General features: G+C 39.2%; 1 protein-coding gene across 2 annotated transcripts in view; it reads right to left on the bottom strand.

Moving 5' to 3' along the window:
- Positions 1 to 21,529, bottom strand: part of LOC134492298 (uncharacterized) — a 38,394-nt gene that overhangs the window by 4,985 nt on the left and 11,880 nt on the right. The window contains exons 4-8 of one of the 2 annotated variants that reach the window (XM_063296473.1): positions 17,162 to 17,238; positions 14,215 to 14,424; positions 7,191 to 7,334; positions 3,152 to 3,309; positions 507 to 613 (exon numbers count right to left, since the gene is read on the bottom strand). In XM_063296473.1, the coding sequence (XP_063152543.1) occupies positions 507 to 613; positions 3,152 to 3,309; positions 7,191 to 7,334; positions 14,215 to 14,424; positions 17,162 to 17,213 (671 nt within the window). In that variant the 5' untranslated portion in view covers positions 17,214 to 17,238. The remainder of the gene's footprint in view (positions 1 to 506; positions 614 to 3,151; positions 3,310 to 7,190; positions 7,335 to 14,214; positions 14,425 to 17,161; positions 17,239 to 21,529) is intronic. The other variant, XM_063296474.1, reaches the window with a different exon arrangement.

Here is a 21,529-nt window from a genome sequence, read left to right as displayed (position 1 = left end):
GTCTTGTGAATTATCTGTGGCAGGACCAATACAGGAGAACATGACTCTCCTGGTCCTGGTTAATCTCTCAGCTGCCTTTGATACCATGGATCATGGTATCCTTCTGGGCCACCTTTAAGGTTTGGAAAGAAGAGTGGGGAGGACACTGAGGAGATAGTTCCAATCAGGCTGGGGAGAAAAATCCACCTCAGGACCATTTGTTGTGGTGTTCTACAGAGTTTTATGTTACCCCTCCTATAAAACATGTACCAGAAGCCACTAGGGAAGCATGTCAACTTCTGTCATGGAGGCAGGTATTATCAGTATGTTGATGATACTCCTGCCAGTCACTGGAGGCTGTTACGGACTGGTTGGGGACAAAAAGTCTTTGATTTTGGTCTGGATGTGGAAGCCTTCTTATGCATGAGAATCCTCAAGAACATAGTTTATTCACCCTAATTCTCCACACAATGAGAACAAATAAATGAAAACACAGCACTTGTATGAAGAAAATTGCTTATCTTTACCTTTGTGTTATCTTTTCTTCCATTGTTGACAGCATCATTCTGGGGAGGAAAGCTGGACCAACTGAGTGAAGCCATATGTTTTCAGAGATTATTCCAAGCACCCAATCCTGCAATTGATTAACAGAGCCAATAGGAAAAGTCATGATAGCTACAAGCTCCCAGCAAGCCATAAGAGATAAATTTCAGCCACAGACATTTTTCAGCAAATAAACTGTACATGGCATAAATAGGTATTTTCTAACCAGTTAAAGTGGGAGTGGATAACTATTTCTGGGCCAAGAGCTAATTCAGTCTTGTATAACATTACCAGAATTACCCATATGAAACTAATTTTAATTACTTAGTCATTCCAGTACTCTCAGTATGTCAGTACACTGCAGTCTGTCACTAGTTGGTGGGATGTGGGTAGCTGTATGTTGCCTTGCAATGTAATCTGGAGTGATCCTAGCTTGCACTGAATAGCATGAACATGTTTGGGATAAAACATGGCTGGACTTGTGCCATACTGGCCAAAACAACAGTATTATCACCTTACCATTAGCAGAAAGGTTAACAATCTAGTATATTTCTTTTCTACTTTATTAAAAGGATTATGTGAAAGCTTCAATTACTTAAAACCATAAGGGAAGTGGAGGCCAATATCTATGGGTCTGTTGACAATTACAACACATAGAAGATTGTAATGTGGAATGTAAGAAAAGTGTAAGATAAACACCATGAATTAACAAATTAAATGAAAGAAAAGAAATAGATATAGTGTGTGTTTCTGAAACTAAGATTGGATAGATATATTAGATTTGAATGAATGTAGCCAGGTCTTGGGAGGGGAGGGGAATACATGTTCATGGAAGATATAATTTTAATTATGAATGAAAGGGCAAAGCTGTTTGCCAGAAAGTATGAACTGGTGTCATCCAGGTTACTGTGGATGCATATAAAAGTAGGAATTCATAGGTTGGTGATAATTGCATGTTATGCTCCAGTGACTAGAGTTAGTGAAGGGGATAAATTTAGGGTAAAACTGTGTAACATTCTGAATGAATGTGATCTAGGGCACTGTCTCCTAGGTGACATGAACAGATCTGTAATAATAAGATAGGACAGTAACTGGGGCAATGGGAGATCCAAGAATGAGTGAAGATAGGGATTGTTTGGTAAGCAACGGATAAGAAAAAGGGCTGTTTATTTTGGATACATGGTTTAAGCATATGTTTATTCATATACATGCATGGAAAAAAAATGATTTAATTAATTTAATAATTTAAAAACATAATTTGCTTTGATTGTTCCTGATGAAAGACTGAGAGGATTAATGAAGAATACAAGGATGATGACAGGTTCTGAATATGGGACACATCACTTTTTGGTAGTGTCAAGAGTGGAGAAAATGGGTGTGGGAGAAAAGGAGATAAGTAAAATGAAAAATGGAATGGCCCCCGGAAGAGAAAGCACAAGTCCTGTAAGAAAAACTAATCAAGGATAGATTAACCTCCCAAGAGAATGAATGGAAAATGCCCCTAAGGAATAATGACGTGGAAGCTGCTTGGAACTAAATGAACTTTGAGCGTGTTTATCTTATCACAGTTAATCAAGGATTAAACTATGTAGTAGAGCACAAGTGGTTTAAAATCCCATAATTTCCCTTTCACAGAGTATCCTTGAGACTGTATGATTTGCTTTGAAAAGTGGACTGAAGGGGGAAAAATACTTGCCCAGCACTTCATTTATTTTCCCCAAATATCTCCACTAGATGGCCCTACCACCAGAAATTCCAGATCTGTATTCAAAAGATAAAAATGACCCCTGATTTTAATTAATTGGCATTCCCCAATTATTACTGCAAATAAAGAAAAACCTTTCAATAAATCTGCTAAAGGCAGAAGAAAGCAACACCAGTTGCAATTAAAGAGTTTGCATGTCAAATGGGGGTTCACTAAGGCAAACCAAGGAAAAGGGAAAGAAGAAATAAACAGCTGAAAGTAAACTTTCCCTTCTCTAAGGGTTCTTTGCAGTTATTAGCAGTATGCCTGATGATAATGGAGCCTGGCAGCTTATAGGAGGATCTGTGTGTGTGTGAGACAGTTCAAAAGCTAAATTATTTAGATTCCAATGCAGAAGCAGAATGAAACTAAAATAAAACAGATGTATAAAAACTGATATGAACTAGAAATACTGATCTGTCTAATTAGAATTGGTCCCCTAATAAGTATGGATGTGTGCATTGTGCAGCTCTGTATATCTTTCATTATTTTCTTCATATAATATAGAGATTGTGGACACAAGTGTTACTTCATTATTTCAAATTATTCTCTGCCTATTTATTTATTTATTTTTCAAATTTATGTGGTCACCCATCTCACACATATGACTCTGGGAGGCTTACAAACAACTAAAACAAGTACAAAAACAGCAAAAAGGAAAAAAAATTAAAACAAGAAAAGAACAATAGAAAATTATATAAAAACCACCACAAAACACATAAAGTTCACATGCGAGGTAATTCCATTCATCAAAACTTTTTATTTTACTTTTGTGGCACACAGTAAGGTTTTAGAAATAAGTTTAAAAAGCATTAGAAACAAATGTTAAAAGCAAGAATGATTATCTTTTTAAAAATCTTTATGGTTTATGCCTCAGTCACTTACCCTTTCCTGAATGGTAGCCAGGTTTATGAGTTGGGCTCCTTTAAATTGGCTGCACATATATTCTGCATCATATTTACTGATCAGCCCAAATGTCGGAATATAGTAACAGTGTTTATTGAAGTATATCCAGGAATAGTAACAAAACTTGCTTTTCAGTTCTTAAAAAAAATAAAGTACAACCATACATGACCAACATCCATAGAATATTTAATTGTTTAAATTAAAGCACTAGAACACATTATCAAAGTATCAGCCAACAGAAGAAATTACTGTGTATGATTATCTGTATCTGTTATATTTTATTTACATAATTGATTAAAAGTATGATACTGCATACTTCTAAACAAACTTATTAGTCTGGATTTAATTTAAGATGGGGAACCTCACCCCACAGAATCTATTATGTTGTTCCAAGTTCATTCCCTGAGCACCCAAGTGAAACTTTGTGGCATAAATTCTAATTTTTGACAGCATAATCTTTTCTTTTTCTTTCTAAAAATGAGTGAAAATCTCTGCCCCATGTACTTCCATGATATCACTGTCACCTGCCACGGCCTCAATGGCTTTTGGAGAGGAAACCAACTTGTTAAAATGGAAGTGTGGGATCCTGGTTGCAAAAAATATTGTGCCTTTGGCTTAACTGACCAAGACACAAAACAAAATTATAAATCTTTTCAAAATTGGTATTGCAAAATGAGACCACTAGGAGAAAACAGTATGATGTTTTGTCTTTCTGATACTCCTCAAGACCTGGATATGGAAACTGCTGACATGAAACACAGCAGGCCATACTGCCTCATGTATAAGAACCAGTTACTTACCTGTAACTAAATTCTTTGTCTCTGAAATGTTCACACATATGGATTATTTGCGGTGCCAGTTGCAAAACATATCATACTAATAACAATACTAAAAGATTTGGCTGCTGCTCACTGTATTCCCCCGAAGTGATGGTGGGGCATGGGCATCTTCAGTCTCACAGTGAGCATCACCTGAGTAGGAAGGTGTGCCTGTGTTAGGCTCCTTGTGCTTAAAATGCTACTGTGCTTATGTGAATGCCCGTGGATTCTAAATGTAGTGCATCCAGTGATGGACAAAATCCTAAAAGGGCCAAGAAAGTTATGACTTTGTATGAGAAAGTGCAGATTTTAGATAAATCTTGTGAAGGCTTACAATGCAGTCATAGGCTGCATGATTGGTATTTAAAAAGTACCATATAATACATAAGGAAACAAGAAATTGAGATCAGAGAGGAAGTGCAAACCGTTAGAATTTGTACATGACAAAGTGAGGCTAAAAACTGAGAATGAGCTGTCCATTTTAAGACCAGCATCAAAATAACAAACAAACAAACAAACAGTGAACTTGGGTATGATTTCCACTAAGGCTGTCTTCTTTACAACAGATTTAAGCAACACAAACACTGTTTTAGCGGCTCAACAGAAAACACTTTCATTGCCAGCAAAGGCTGGTCCCAGAAATTCAAGAGGCATTATTCAATCCATAATGTAAATTTTGCTTTAGCTGATCATGAGGCGAAGGCCTAAATTGCGCAACTCAAAAAGCTCATTGAGGGGAAGGGATATAAATCAGGACAGGTTTTCAATGCTGATGAGATGGCGTTATTCTAAAAGAAGATGCTTCAGCACACCTATATAGCTGTTGAAGAAAAGAAGGCTCCGGGATTCAAGATGCATGAGACTGGGTTATATTGCTAGTTTGCAGCAATGTAAGCCTGGCCTAATTTTCTGCACAACAATATTTAAAACCATACACAGCCATGTTTAGCGAGGTCAGTCAAAAGCAGCAGCTTCCCATCATAATGATCCTGAAAATGACAACTTCTACATCGACACCTAAAACTTGTTGTACCCCTGAATTGGAAGACCTGACATCAGCCAACCCTGCTTCTTCTCCAACCTCTGAGATCCCTATTACTGAGGAACACTGAACACTATGGTAAATATCCTGATGTATGCCTTGTTCTGTAATATACCTTTGATACAGTATTTTCTGAAACATTTTCCATTATTGTAAAACACAATTAAAACCTTTAAAGCACATTTAATTTTTTAAATGTTTATTGCAAATGGTTGCATAAGGATTTAGGCATATGCAGAAAACATCTGGGGCTATCTGGGCGAGAGTACAGATTTTTGCAGAATGACTGCCACTATTCACTTGGACATCTGTTAAGAAGAGAGATCCAAATGCAAAACAGGCACTACCTTCTTCAGAACACCACCATTTGGTCCCAAAGAAAGCAAGTGTTCTTTGATATTGAGAAAATATAGTGATCTATATATCAGCACCAAGGGACTGGAAAAACTGATACGTAATATAAATGCCTTTTCTCAAGTGGCATGCAGATATGGATTTCAGGAAAAAAAGAAGTTCTCTAGGTAAAAGTTTGTCTCACTCTCATGAAGAATAAAAAAAAGAGAAGGTATTTAATGTGATTTCTAAGAGTCAACACCAACTTGATGGCACATCATCAATATATACAAGGCATATAATTCTATGAGATAGCACAACTACTAAAGATGAATCTTTTTCATATTAACATGGTGAAAACATGGGAAAGATTCCAGGCAGGGATCAGCAGGGATACCAGCAGATAAAGATGAATCAAACCTTTCATGAGCACTTCACCACTGGATTTGAAAAAAGGAAGATGACATCCACTAAAGCACAGTAGGCAAAGATGGCTGTAAGGTATACTGTTATGGATAAGAGTGCCACACCGAGACATTTGGGGTGTCAAAGAAATGTCAAAACAAGTAACCTGATACTGCAGGGGATTGAATTCTGCAAATAATTTTCAGCAAATAATTTTTACATAGTAGCAAAAGCAGCTCTCATGGATGGTTTCTGAGAAGCAAAGAGGACCTCACTGCAAGCAGTGAGATGCAAGGAACTGAAGTCCAAGTGTACATCAGCATCTGAGGGGCAGAAAGAAGATTAGGACAGTTCAGAAGTTAGGAACAGTTCCAGCAACAAGACTCAACAGGGGAGCAAACCACAATAATAAGGATGCAGTGGAGGGACCGTTTGACACAAGATGTGTGTCATGTTCCCGTTCCGATGTTTATGGTTCCTCGTAACGTTTCACATGTCATGTCTGCAGTTGCGTGCCTGCCTGGCCACGCTGGTAAATTTCCTTTGTGCTGACTTGTGATCTTCTGGAATGTATGTTTGGGTTATCTCTGCTGTTCAAGGTTACTTTCTCAGGCCGATTCTAACGGTTGCTAGCATCTGGGGTGGGTGGTTGCTATGCTAGCCTGAGGGGAGGGTTCGCAACGGGAGCAAGGCTTTTTAAGTTTGTATTTGGCGCGCTTTGGCTCATTCTCAGCTTTCTTCGTACTTTGCATACTATTCATTCAATAAAGCAGTTTTCTCTAGTAATTACTGGTGAGACTCCTTTCATTGGAATAGGCAACCGTTACATAGTGATTAGGAGACAGAGCTGTCTAAACCCCAACACCAGGGGACAGAGTAAAGAAACCATGCCTTTAAAGGATGCATCTGAAGATGGGCAAGATAAGTAACAGAGGCTGTAGCTGCCCCATGATCCAGTAACTGAAGCATGCCACAGGCCCTCACTACCGCTGAGGAACTCTTGTATGCAAAACCTGTACTACACCTAACCATGGCAGTGAGAAAAAACATTAATTGTTGCCCCTGTGACCTGGGTAACTTGTGCAGGAAGAAGGGAAGACTTCTCATAGTTGACCTCATGCTTGAAATCAGATAAAAGAAGCAACTCATAAGTGACAATAAAGTTTGGTAAAGGATAGTCCAACTAAGAGTCAGTCATCCAGATAAGGAAACCACATTATCTTGGAGGAGAAGATATTCCATAAGCACCATTTACTTCAAAAAAAAAAATTATAGGTGGCCTTGGCAAGCTCAAATGGTGAAAGGCCAATGAACAATCTACTATTAAATGAACACTGATGATAGGGGATTATACAGTGATACACAGATTATAAAAACAGAATATAAAAAAGAGACCTTTTGCCCAAATAGTAGTACTCACTGAATTTACAGAGATTTATTTTTTTCTTTTCTGTACACGTCAATTCTTCAGCACAATTCCCTGTTAATCTATTGCATGGTCTATCTTCTGGACATTCTGGACATTTTTCCTGACAATAGGCTCCATAATGTCCTTCACTGCAAACTGAAAAGATATATAAAAACACAGACTGATATTAATGGAAAAGTCTAGACCACTATGGACTTTTCAAAAAGGTGGCTGTTCTACTAATTTTGCATATATGGCTCACATACCTTTGACTCTGAAGTTGAATGGAGCAATAATACTGATAGGAATACTGAAAACAATTCACTTTGCTGCTGCTGCTGCTGTTATTACACAGTCTCTTCTGAGGAATAATCAGCAAATGCTGGTAATTTAAAGACAATTCAAGCTTTATTCCAAAGCTTAGAATTGATCGAATACTGCTATGATATATATGTGGTTCCAAGCAAAGCTGTTTTTTGTAAACTAAATGGTATGAGGACAAATAATTCTGTCAACTGTTTTGACAATTGCATTGTTAAACCTCCTAGTACTCCAAAAATAATAAAAATGTCAGTAATAATGTATTAACATATTTTGTACAAAATTTTTATCAACAGAATTGTGTGTTTATTTTCACAAATATATTTTCCACTCCCTTTTTTTTAATGTAGAACTAGTTTAAAATGTCATTATATGTCTTCCTCTACATGTACAATGACATGCTTAATTACATATGCTCAATCTTTAATCAAATGTCATGCTTCATTAGGACATACATTATAGTACTTAAGTGGAGAAATAAATTAATAGATAATGAGCCAAAGCTGGATGCTACTATGGGATTTCCTTTAAATATACACATCAACTCCTGTAATTGTTAGATTTGCAAAATAGTTTGCTATTCTAATTTAGTTATTTTGAACCATTAGTTCTAGTCCTGCTTTTTGTACCATGGAGAATATGACCTTTAAGGGAGACGTGGTTGCTATCTTTTCCAGACTAAACATACCCAACCCTTAGCCATCCCGGTCAGACTTCTCTGAATATATTGCTATTCATAACATTCCTTTAAATTATTGTGCCCAAAACTGGCCACTAAACTACTAATGCAGCTTAAAGCATAAAATGGAAATATTGCTTTTTGTGATCAAGACATAACACATCTGTTAATATAAGACTCATTAGCATTTTCAGCAGTGGCAATACTGCTAGGTTGTACTGAATTTGTGATCCACTAACATACTTAGATCATTTTCATATATGCTGTGCCCAAGTCAGATTTCCCACAATACCTGAGCCTTTTACTTTTTAAAAAGGTTAAATGCAAAATTTTATACCTCCCCCATCAAATTCCTTCACTTAGGTCTTAGCCTTTCAGCTTTTTGAATGTTGATTCTGTTTTATTTGTTGATTTATTTGTGTGATTTATATAGCTACCCATCTCATATACTGGGCAGCTTATAGAGTTAATATAGTCCCCATTTCACTCTGGGCAGTTTATAGAGTTAAAAACACAAAAAAACAATATAAAAATAACCAATATCATAACAACAAAAGACCATTAAAACAATAAAAACTATTAAAATCATAAAAAACATACTCTGCAGGAGAGTGCAATCAATCTCACTAACAGTATAGCCATTTTGCAGGCTCCATACCACCACTTCCAGGTCCCCAGGCCAGATGGCAAAGCCATGTCTTCAGGCCCTTCCAGAAGGCCAGTAAGTTGGGGACAGTCTGACTTCAGGGGGAATAATGTTCCAGAGGGAGGGTGCCACAGCACAAAAGGTTCTCCTTCTGGCTCTCGTCAGATGACATTACTTAGTGGATGGGACCCACGACATGCCTTTTCTGACAGACATGATGGGATGGGTAAGTTGTGATTGGGGCAAGGCAGTCATTCAAATAACCCAGCCCCATGCCACGTAGGGCTTTATATAGGTCAAATTTGTTCATTATTGACTTCAAGCAGCACTCTAGGCATATTTTCACTCTATCTCCCTCGCTTCCTCTATACACCATGAGGCATGATGGGATCCACAGGCGGAAAGAGGCCACATGGGTGTGATTTGATCTAACAGCCTTTCATTCCAGGCAGCAATTAAAGCCTCCATCAGACCATGTAGCATGTCATCAGGAACAACCTCGAGCTGCCTCTGAAACCTCACAGAGTCCATTAGTCTCCTGGGGTGGACCAGCTACAAAGGTCCCACCTTCCTGCAGTGAGAAGCAGTGCCAAATAACTCCATGGTTATCAGGAAGTGATCTGACCATGACAGGGGAGTAACAGAAAGCTCCCCTGATTTCAGATCACACTGCCACTGCTCTGACAGGAAAAACAGATCAGATGTATGACCACTGTTACATGTCAGGCCCTGGATGACCTGGGACAGGCCCATGGCTGTCATGGTGGTCATGAACTCTTGAGCGACTTCAGACCTCACCCCAGAGAAGGCAGACTGAAGTCTCCCAGGACAATAAGCCTGGGAAATTCCACTGCCAACCCAGTTATGGAGTCAAGGAGCTCAGGTAGGGAGGTTGCTACACAGCAGGGAGGCTGGTACAGTAGCAACAATCCCAAATGATCCCTAGAGCCCAAGTTAACGAACAAGGTGCAACATCCAGAAATCTGTGGAGTAGCACCCCTGAAAGCCAATAGAGACTCTCAGATGACGATCACCACACCTTTACCCCTGCCCTAGAGTTGTGGCTAAAGCCACACCTGAAACCCAAGCTAGGCACATTTCTGAGAGGGGGAGCCCTCCCCCCTCTGGACCTAGCCAAGTTTCAGATTTCAGCACATGCCAGTCAGCCACCTCATCTCTGAGCAAATTACAGAGGGGGCAGCCTTATTGCAAGCTGACCTGGCATTAAGCAACAGCAACTAGAAGCCAGGGCTTTTCTATAATGCTGGCTATTCTTCCTAAAATTATGTAATAAGGCAGGGATCCCCAACCCCAGGGCCACAGACCGGTCCCGGTCCGTGGCCTGTTAGGAACCAGGCTGCACAGCAGGAGGTGAGCGGTGGGCGAGTGAGCAAATTTACAGCCTGAGTATTTACAGCCGCTCCCCATCGCTTGCATTACCACCTGAGCTCCACCTCCTGTCAGAGAAAGCAAGCCCATTGGTTGCTATCTCCAAACAGTGTGAAGAAAATTAGAATAAAAGGTTGGGAAAAAGAGGAAGTGCTTGAATCATCCCAAAACCATCTCCCTTCCCCCGGTCCATGGAAAAATTGTCTTCCATGAAACCGGTCCCTGGTGCCAAAAAGGTTGGGAACTGCTGTAATAAGGAACCCCTCTATACCCTTGTCCATATTACTTATAAGCCTACTAAGAATGACAAAGCTCAAGGTATGGCTGTGCAACATTTAAGACCTTCTTCATGGCTGACACGGAGACAGTAATTACAATATTCTTTCAAACCATAATTTCACTTTAGTAAGCACATACCAGTACAATGCAATATAATCTATATTCAGAATGTGAACATCTCCACCTGTAGAAGGTGAGGATTCTCAAAAGGCAAAGTTTTTTTGGCCATCAATCATTGTGGCAGTTGCAGACTCTTGTGGACATGAACAAGTTTAATTACTCTTCTTATGTTCTTACATCTTTAATATACTTTTTTTCAGGACATCATAGGATAAATGGCTGAACTTATTCAGTCTTTTGAATATTATATAACTTGTATCTCCTCTTGATTTTTATATTGTAGTTTTACTTTGTCCCCTTAAGAGTCACTGAGAACAGTTTATATCAGTCTAATTAGATTATCCACCACCCGTCTGTCAGTTTGTCATACTGTGGTGGCTTGCGTGTTGCTGTGATGCTGGAAGCTAGGCCACCAGTGGTTCTACTACCAAAAGGATCACTCATGGTGGACAGGTTTCAGCAGAGCTTCCAGACAAAGAACAGATTAGGGAGCAAGGCCTGGCAATCTACTCCCAAAAATGTGCCAATGAAAACCCTATGGAATACAACAGAATGTTTTGTGATATAGTGCTGGAAGATGAGGTCCTCAGGTGAGAAGGCACTCAATATGCTACTGGGGAAGAGCTTCCTTCTCAAAGTAGAGCTGACCTTATTGACGCAGATGGAGTAAAGCCTCTGTGACCTTCATTTGCTGATGTGGCACAACTCAAAATGAGAAGTAACAGCTACTGTACAAACATCCATTAATAATTGGGACATGGAATGTACGAAGTATGAATCAAGGAAAATTGGAAGTTGTCAAGAATGAAATGGAACACCTAAAGATCGACATCTTAGGCATTAGTGAGCTGATGTGGACTGGCATTAGACACTTTGATTCTGACAGTCATATGGTATAGTATGCTGGGAATGAAAAATTGAAGAGGAACAGCATGGCATTCATCATTAAGAAGAATATTTCAAGATCAATTCTAAAGTACAACGCTGCCAGTGACAGACTAATATCTATACGCCTACAAGGAAGACCAGTTAATACTACTATTATTCAGATTTATGCACCACCCACAAGTGCTGAAGATGGAGAAAGCGAAAACTTTTACAAAATGCTGCAATCTGAAATTGACTGAACATGCAGTCAAGATGCTCTGTTAATTATTGGCGACTGGAATGCAAAAGTTGGAAATAAAGAAGGATCAGTAGTTGGAAAATATGGCCTTGGTGACAGAAACGACACTGGAGATCGCATGATAGAATTCTGTAAGACCAATGATTTATTTATTTGCAACACTTTTTTCCAAAAACACAGTCAACAACTATATACATGGACCTCGCCAGATGGATTACACAGAAATCAAATTGATTACGTTTGTGGAAGGAGACGATGGAGAAGCTCAATACTATCAGTTAAGACAAAGCCAGGAGCTGACTGTGGGACAGATCATCAATTGCTCATGTGCAAGTTCAAGCTGAAGCTGAAGAAAATTAAAGCAAGTCCAAGACTGCCAAAGTATGATCTAACAAACATCCCACCTGAATTTAGAGATCACCTCTAGAATAGATTTGATGCACTAAACACTGATGACCAAAGACCAGAAGAGTTGTGGGAAGACATTAAGAACATAATATGCAAAGAAAGTGAAAGATCATTAAAAAGGCAGGAAAGAAAGAAAAGATCCAAATGGATGTCAGATGAGACTGGAATTTGCCTTTAAATGCCAAGTAGCTAAAACTAATGGGAAAAAAAGAATGAAGTAAGAGAGCTAAATAGAAAATTTCAAAGGGCAGCTCAAAAAGATAACGAAAAATATTATTATGAAATATGCAAAGACCTAGAGTTAGAAAATCAAAGAGGAAGAACATGATCAGCATTTCTCAAGCTGAAAGAGCTGAAGAGAAAATTCAAGCCCCGAGTTGCTATCCTTAAAGATTCTATGGGCAATACATTAAATGACGTGGGTAGTATTAAGAGAAGATGGAAGGAATATACAGAATCACCGTATAAAACAGAGTTAGTCAATGTTCAGCTATTTAAGGAGGTAGAATATGATCAAGAACCCTCGGTACTGAAGGAAGAAGTTAAAGCTGCACTGAAGGCACTGGCAAAAAAACAAGGCTCCAGGAATTGATGGATTACCAATTGAGATATTTCAACAATCAGATGCAGCAATGGAAGCACTTACTCTTCTATGTCAAGAAGTTTGGAAGACAACAACCTGGCCAACTGACTGGAAGAGATCCTTATTCATACCCATTCAAAAGAAAGGAGATCAAACAGAATGTAGAAATTATCAAACGATTTCATTAATTTCACATGCTAGCAAAATTTTGCTGAAAATAATTCAACAACGTTTGCAGCCTTACATCGACAGAGAACTACCAGAAGTCCAAGCTGGATTTAGAAGAAGACGCGGTACGAGAGATATCATTGCTGATGTCAGATGGATCATGGCTGAATGTAAAGAATACTGGAAAGATGTTTACCTCTGTTTCATTGATTACGCAAAGGCATTTGACTGTGTGGACCATAACAAGTTATGGTTAATATTATGAAGAATGGGAATTCCAGAGCACTTAATTGCACTCATGTGGAACCTGATCAAGAGGCAGTCGTTAGAACAGAAAACGGTGATACTGAGTGGTTCAAAATTGGAAAAGATATGCGGCAAGGTTGTATACTTTCACCCTACTTATTCAATGTGTACACTGAACAAAAAATTTGAAAAGCAGGAATGTATGAAGAAGAATGGGGTATCAGAATTGGTGGAAGACTCATTAACAAACTGCGATATGCAGATGATACAACTTTGCTTGCTGGAAATGAAGAAGACTTGAAGTACTTGCTGAGGAAGATCAAAGATTGTAGTCAGCAATACGGACTACACCTGATAAACAATGTCACAATAAATGGAGAAGAAATTGAAGTTGTCAACAATTTCAGTCTACTCAGATCAACAATCAATGCCAAGGGAAGTAGTAATCAAGAAATCAAATGACGCATCATGCTGGGAAAATCTGCCATCAAAGACCTATCTAAAGTTTTCAGAAGTAAAGATGTCAGTTTAAAAACAAAGGTGTGTCTGACTCATGCCATGGTCTTCTCAATTGCCATATATGCCTGTGAAAGTTGGACATTAAAAAAGGAAGATGGAAGAACTGATGCATTCAAATTGCGGTGTTGGCGAAGATTACTGAAAATACCATGGACTGCCAGAAGAGCAAACAAATCAGTTTTAGAAGAAATACAACCAGAACGTTCCCTAGAGGCGAAGATAACTAGGCTTGGACTCTCATACTTTGGGCACATCATCAGGAAAGATCGATCGCTTGAAAAGGACATCATGTTTGGTAAAGTCGAGGGCCAGCGGAAAAGAGGAAGACCTTCAGTGCAATGGATTGATACAGTTACCACAACAATGGATGCAAACATTGGAACAGTTGGGCACATGGCACAAGACCAGACAGCATTTCGTTCTGTTATACTGTACAGAGGATCACCATGAATCGTAAACGACTCAACGGCAACTATCAACAACAATTAGATTATATTTCTTAACATACTACAATATATGCCACAATAGGTATTACAGTAACTGGACATTTACCACTTTTTAGGTATGCAGTATTCTCCTTTGATTTAGCTGAAATCAGTTCTTTACCACTGACTGGTCGGTACTTCTTTCTCCAATAACTAATTCCGGTGCATTCTTTTTCTAAAAGGCAGGCTGACTCTGCTTGTTCCTTATATGCATATGTTCTTTTTCTCAATGGCAAGATAAGTATTTTTTTAGAGTATTTCCAAAACATGTTGGTATCTAAAATAGATTTTTTAAAAAGACCATTCAACTGATTTCTTCGCATTTTCTTAGAACAATTTCTAAGTTAATATTGGTGTTTCTACGAAAATACGTATTACTTCACAGATACATGAACCATCAATGTAAAATTACACATTTTGCTTCCTGATCTGTCCCTTTCTGAATAGATTAATACTGGTATCGCAGTAGCCAGCAAACCACTTTTACAATGAGCAACGAATATAAACTTGACAGGGTTACTTTGAATAATTTAGTATTTAGGATGTGGCAACTCAGATCTAGAATCATTCATACTGTTTTCTACAAATGGAAACGACTGAATAAGCATTAGATTTAATACTAGTTGGAAAGGCATTGGCCCCAAGTTTTTCATGACAGAATAGGCAGCCAGGTCCAGTCTGCAGCTACATAAGGGTGGGAAGAAGAACTTCCGGGAGAAAGGGCCACTGCTGCTTCTGCTGCCCTACTGGGTGGAGTGGCAGTACAGAAGAACTACAGCATGCAGCACCAACTGCGATGCATATGATGCTGTCATTGATTCTGCAGGGTGTGGGGCTACAGTACCACCACTGATCTGCAGCAGTTCTGGGATGGTGGCTGCAGCTGAGAATAAGTATAGAATGTACTGAGGAAGGAAACAGTGCTAGTGTTTCGTCATGTTCAGAGCTTTCCAAAAGATCTCACATGCGGGCTGAGATATTTTTTGTTTGAGCAGCCGGAGTAAATGGAGGAGGTAAAAAAACTTAACTTGGCATGCTTAAATACTAAATACTTTCTTCTTCAATCTGTTGCTGTTGCTTTGAAATATTTCCCCTTTTCCCCTTTAGAGAATTTGAACAAATCTCCAACATCAAGCAAAAATGAGAACTCAGGTAAAACTTTAAATATATTTTTATCTCAAAATACACATTTAAAATGCAGTTTCGGTTTTAAATTGAGAATCATGTTAGACATTTGGAAACTATAAATGCAGATGTATCAGTTTTGATCTGCACTTCAGTCTATGTTCTCTGGATCAAGTCAGTTTGTATCCCAAATCCCGCCCACCACCTCCAATTTTAATTGTGCTAAGAACTCTGCTTACAACTGAAAATTGGAGTGAACTTCATCTTACCTACCTATACTTCTCTTACAAACCCAGGCAGCCGAAGAGGAACAACTAACTTGTTCAAAAATACCTTTCTGTTTCATTTGGGTGCAGGTGGAAAGAACTTGTTCATAGGAATCTCTACTAAAATTTAGAAGTACAAGATAAACAAGGATGAACAATGTTTAAAAAGCAGTAGGTTAAAAATGAAATAATATTTATATATTAAAAAACACAAAACAAATTCAGTAGGACCAAGGCACATTTGCAGGAAAAAATGCAGTAATGGAATTTCTAATTTTTTAAGTTTCATTTTTATGTTGAAATTTGACTGCATATTGAGGCTAAACTTGATAGAAAAATGGAAAACTAGTGATTTTAAAGTTAATTATGTATTTAGTGCAAAACCACCTGTCTTGATAAATGATCAGCAGAAAAGTTATATCAATCCTATTTTGTCAAAAACATACAGATATTTCAAAATGTTTTATGTTGTTGAAATGCACATTAAATATCAAATATTTCCTCATCAAAACTGTTTGGGCTGAGAAAGTCACTGGCTCAAAGTCACACAGGAGGTTTCCATGTAGACTTCAACGTGGGTCTTTCCAATCCAAGTTTCACTTTGACCAGTATATCACACTGGTATACTATGAAATCCAAAAAGGAGATTTATTAGCATGAAATCCTATTCCTATTTGCTATTTCCTATTTGCTAGCACTTTTAGAAGGTGATCAGCCAGCTGTCTTGTATAAGAATTCTTCCATGCTTTCTCCTTTTTTTTCTTTCCCCTCACATAATAGGCTGTCAGGGAAGGTAGAATTCCTGCCATCACTGGGAACTGTTTCCTTGCACAGGCTTTTGAAATTAAAACAAAGACTCTATGAAATTAGACTAAGGATTACATACTGCTGAAGGATTTCACATTGCTGATTTTTGTCTTAAACTATAACACAAAACAGCCTATAACAAATAAGGGGGTGCAGGGAGAGGATGACTGAGGAGATAACACTGTGGGAAGTTTCCTGCCATTCCTGCCCAATCTATGAGCAACAGCCAGCTATGTTGGGGGATCACAGGGCCTGAAGTCAAACATACCAGATCATACGTGGTTTCACAAGTTAGTATACACTATAATCTGTGTATGTGGCTGATTCTTTAACCTTTTTAATATCAAAGCATTGTAAGCTTAAAAGAACACACGTAGACCTGGTTGCTTTAAAGTAACCAGAGAAAATAATCCTTTCACAGGTTCCATCTCTGTGGGTATAACGATTCAGTCATAGTACTGGATGAAGAGTTGAACTCAGATGGGTAAACTGGGTGTAATTTTAAAATAATTTGATTTTTTATTCATCTCCATAATACTATATAATACTCACCATATTGATTAAGTTGCAAATGCAGCAGCCGTGCATAAGGAATAACAAATACTAAATCCAATACACAGAGAGAATCATATTATTCCAAGAACAATAATCCTGTGAGGTAGGGTTAAGCTGTGAAATAGTAATTGGCCTAAAGTAATCCACTGAGTTTAACATCTGAGTTTTGATCTGAAACTGAATTTTCTTGGTCTTAGTCCAACATCACAAATGTAAACCTGGCCAGCATTCCATTAGTGAAACAATTACAATTTCTCTTACCTGTTTGTCGTGTCCTTTGTTTTTCCCATTTCAGAGTCAATCCATATAACATCCTTTAACACAGTAGTCAACCACACCTGCAGATCAAGAAATTTATTTCTATTACAAATAATTTGCATATCATCAGCATTGCCCCAAGGTGTCAACTTCATTTTCCACCCTCAACAAAAACTGGGGGAAATTATACATAGATAAATGATGCCTGGTAGGAATTAATTAACTAAAGTGGGGATTCCTCACCTTACTCCATCCCACCCCCAAAGATGACTTTTCTTACTTAGCATAGTTTGGAAAGAACATCTTGCTGACTCAGCACAAAAGGGAATGTAGGTGTATATAAACCAAATAAACAATAAATGCATGAATGTAGAACAAATAATGACAGATATCTGTTGGCATTCCCTTGATTGTTTTGCAAGGACCAAGCCACTATGTTACTATGGTAATAAATCATTCTGGCAGAGTCAGAAGGTCAAACTTAAGTATCCTCAGTTTTGGGTGTGAAAAGACATGACCATATAAGGTAAAGCTCCTGATTTGCCTAGAGGAAGCTTGCCTGGATTAGTTTCGGTTTCCTTTCTACACAGCCTTCCTCCCAGTCCTACTCTCAGCTCTGTGTGTGAATGCATGAGCTTGTAAATATGTGTTTGTGCTTTCTGTAAATAAATTTATTTTTATAGAAATGCCTGGTGTGTGATTTTTCTGATCTCTCGGGCCAAACGCTTTCCAGCACTCTGCCACAATGTTAACTTTCTAAAACCCCAAATGCTATAACTGAAATACCCCAGAGTCTAACTACTGAATACTGCAAAGAATTAATGTTTTGCATTTGAGTTGTGCCTATCATCATCATCATCACCACCATCCACTCTCAGAGTCTAGGCAGCTTACAAGATACAAAACAATAGAAACAGTTAAAAACATACAACACAGACAGCCCAGGCTAAAACCCCCATAACAATAACAAACCACCCCAGGGACCCCACAAATACATTAACCCGAGGTCTCAGGTCCAAGCCTTATGGGCTTTTCAGAACCCCAGGAGAGAGGGCAGGGGCCACAACAGAGAAGGCACATTTCCTTGGTCCCATAAGATGATAACATTTAACAGAAGGGTCCTGGAGTGTACCCACTCTTCTGCAGAGAAACAGTTGGAGACAGGCAGTCCCTCAGATATCCAAGCCTTATGTCATGAAGAGCTTTAAGGTAACAGCCAGCACCCTGGCTTTCCCCAACCTTGGAGGCCAAAAAGCCACAGCCACTCAGTCTTGTCAGGATTGAGCTGAAATCTGTTCTCCCCTTTCCAGACACAAACAGTCTCCAGCACTGGGTCAGTGTACTGACAGCATCACCTGCACAGCACAGGGTTGAGATATAAATCTGGGTATCATCAGCATACTGATGATACCAAATCCCAAACTGATGGCTGAACTCACTAAGTGGTTTCATGTAGATGTTAAACAGGAGAGGAAAGAATGTCAAGCCCTCAGATACCCCATAAGTGATGGACTGCAGGTGCAATCTCCCCCCTTCTCCAACACCAACTCAAAATGGCACTGAGCAAGGAAGTGAACTGTAGTAACACAGTACCTCCCACTCCCAAACCCTGCAGCCGGTTGACACTATTGAAAGCCGCTGAGAGATCAAGGAACAACAGGATGTATGCACCATTCCCATCCCTCACTCTGTCAAATGTCATCAACAAACATGAGCAGCGCCGTCTCCATACTATACCCCAGTCTGAAACCTAACTGAAATGACTCCAGATAATCTGTTTCCTCCAAGATCCTCTGTAGCTGCTGTCCAACCACCTTCTCCACAACCTACCCCACAAAGGGGAGATTGGAGAGTGGACAATAATTGTCCAGAATGGAAGGGTCTAGTGATGGCCTCTCAAGCAGGGAGCATACCACCACCTCTTTCAAGATCAGAAGATCAGACCCCTCTCTCAAAGAGTCAAATACATAGGCCCATTCACTTGTTAGCCCCCAGACCGTATTAACAACTCAGGAGGGACCAGGATGTACCAAATAGGTGGCCAAACTAACAGACAAGACCTTGTCTACTTCCTCAGGCATCACAGAATCAAACTTAGTTCAAATAACATCACAAGACTATGTCCCAGGCAAATCACTTGGACTTGCCCAGTCAGAATCCAACTCCAAGTGAAACTGAGTGACTTCATCTGCCAGATAGCATGAATATTCCTCACCTAGGCCCTGCAGACAATCCTGCAGCCCAACCTTCCCTAACAGGGAGCAGGTTACTCCAACAGGGCTGCCAGCCAGATATCAGTGGATGCAATAAATTTGGAGAAATAACTGTTTCATTGCTCTTATTGCCACAGTGTAGGCCCAAATATGGGCTCTTACTCATGTTTGGTCAGATTTGCTCTTTGTCTTTCTCCAACAGTACTCCAGGTATCACTTTTGGTGCTTCATCTCCCAGAGCTCCTCGGAATACCAGGAAGAACCTCGGGATCAGTGTACTGAGAGAGGCTGCATAGGGGCAACCTAGTCCAAGGCCTCAGTCACCCACCTATTCCAGGCTGCAACCAAGGCCTTGGCCAAACTGCCCAAACTCCTCTGGAATCCAACAGAGTCCATTAGTCACCTGGGCAGACCAACCTAACAGGCCCTGTCTCCCTGCAGAGGTGGGTAGTCCCAGTGAGCCAGAGGGCAACCAAAGAGTGATCTGTTAATAGCAACGGACTGATGATAATGATTTCCAATGCCAGATCACACTGCAACTTCCCCAAGACAAAAAACAGTTCTAACAGGGCAACCCCGAATAAGCCTTGGGCCCTTTATTATTTGGGACAGGTTCATGGTTGTCAACTCCTGAGCCACCCTGGACTCAACTTCACCAGGTGGCAGCTTAAAGTCCCCAAGGACCAATAGCCTTGAGAACTCTGCTGCCAACCCAGAAATAGAATCCAGCAGGTCAAGCAGGGATTATGCTGTGCAACAGGGAGGGCAGTAAACTAGCAACAAATCCCATGTGTTCCCAAAGGCCCAACTTTATCCTGAGGGTCTCACATCCAGTTATCTGTGGAGCAGAGCCTCTAAGCATTCTTAATGACTCACAGATGACAAATATATGAACAAACAAATGAGGGACTATCCAATTTGCTTGCCATTAACCTACCACTGGAAAAAAAAGCCATAGAATAAAAGTAATTCTTAGAGATAGTTAAGATAATTTCATAGACTATCAACTATTCAGAAGGGTTTTAGTTTGTGGTGCACAGCAAGGAGAAAATTCTTAGTTAGGTGCAAAGCCTTAGTTCCTAAATGGCCTATGAAATGGCACTCAGTCTTTCACATCAGAAGAAAGTATGCTGTTAAAGCAAAGGAGCCATATATGTATTTCCAAAATCTGTAGAAAACCTTCCACTGCAAAACACACCTATGTATTCCCTGCATCATTGTTCTGTCATATTCCTAATTTTCCCATGAGAATCTGACCTAGATTTGAGAAAGTAAACAGAAAGAGCAAACAAGAGTTTGGCATGGAAGTTGAGAGAGGCAGACGAATAAGGAAGAGCTAGGAAAAGTCAAGGAAGACAAGAGACTACTGAATGACTGATGATGACAGACTGCTAAATGCTGCTGCTAAGTTTCCTGTGTGCTGTTGATTGACTGCTGACAGTTTCCTAAGAACATCCAGTAAGTCTGACTGGTGCATTGTTCTTGCTTGACACAGTGAATGCAGATCAAGGGGTTATACAAGGCACTCAAAGATAATAAAAATAATTTATTGAAAGCAAAAAGTTATACTTTTTTATGAAAATGTAAAAATATACAGTTTTATCATTCTTTTTTTATCATATCTGATAATTCTCAGTTGTAAATATCAAGTATTCTCCCCTCCCAGTGTTAGAAGATAGTTCTGAATGTTGCCTTAAAAAAAACAGATAAAGGGATGTTGAGTTAAAATGTATATACTTAAAGAAAGTTTTCTCTGTTACGCCACTCATCTCCTTATGGCAACTTTCAGAGTGATAATCCTGACCAGTCTGGATGGAAAAGACAACGGGACTAGTGTTTGGCACTTGGAAGAACACCACAAAAGATGGTTTTCCCAGGTGATCCTTCCTTACTTTCTTCTAATTAGGAGGAAGAAACGAAATTGGAAGGGAAAAATGTGTTGCAGCAGAAGTGCTTGTTCTCCTATTATCTTAGGAGGGTCTTTTGCTCTTTACAGTCCCAAATGTTATTTTTTTAAAAAAATGTATTTTCTAAACTGCTTCATAATCCCAAAAACCTACTGGACTGGAACTGAAGTAGAATTTTATTCTTTATTTATTTGTTTTATTAACGTTAGAGGCCGCCTGACTTCAAACAACTCTGGACAGCTTTACACTTT

Source organism: Candoia aspera, chromosome 2, assembly GCF_035149785.1.
Source record: "Candoia aspera isolate rCanAsp1 chromosome 2, rCanAsp1.hap2, whole genome shotgun sequence".
In the NCBI taxonomy this organism is placed as follows: Eukaryota; Metazoa; Chordata; class Lepidosauria; order Squamata; family Boidae; genus Candoia; species Candoia aspera.
This window is presented reverse-complemented; position numbering and strand designations above follow the sequence as displayed.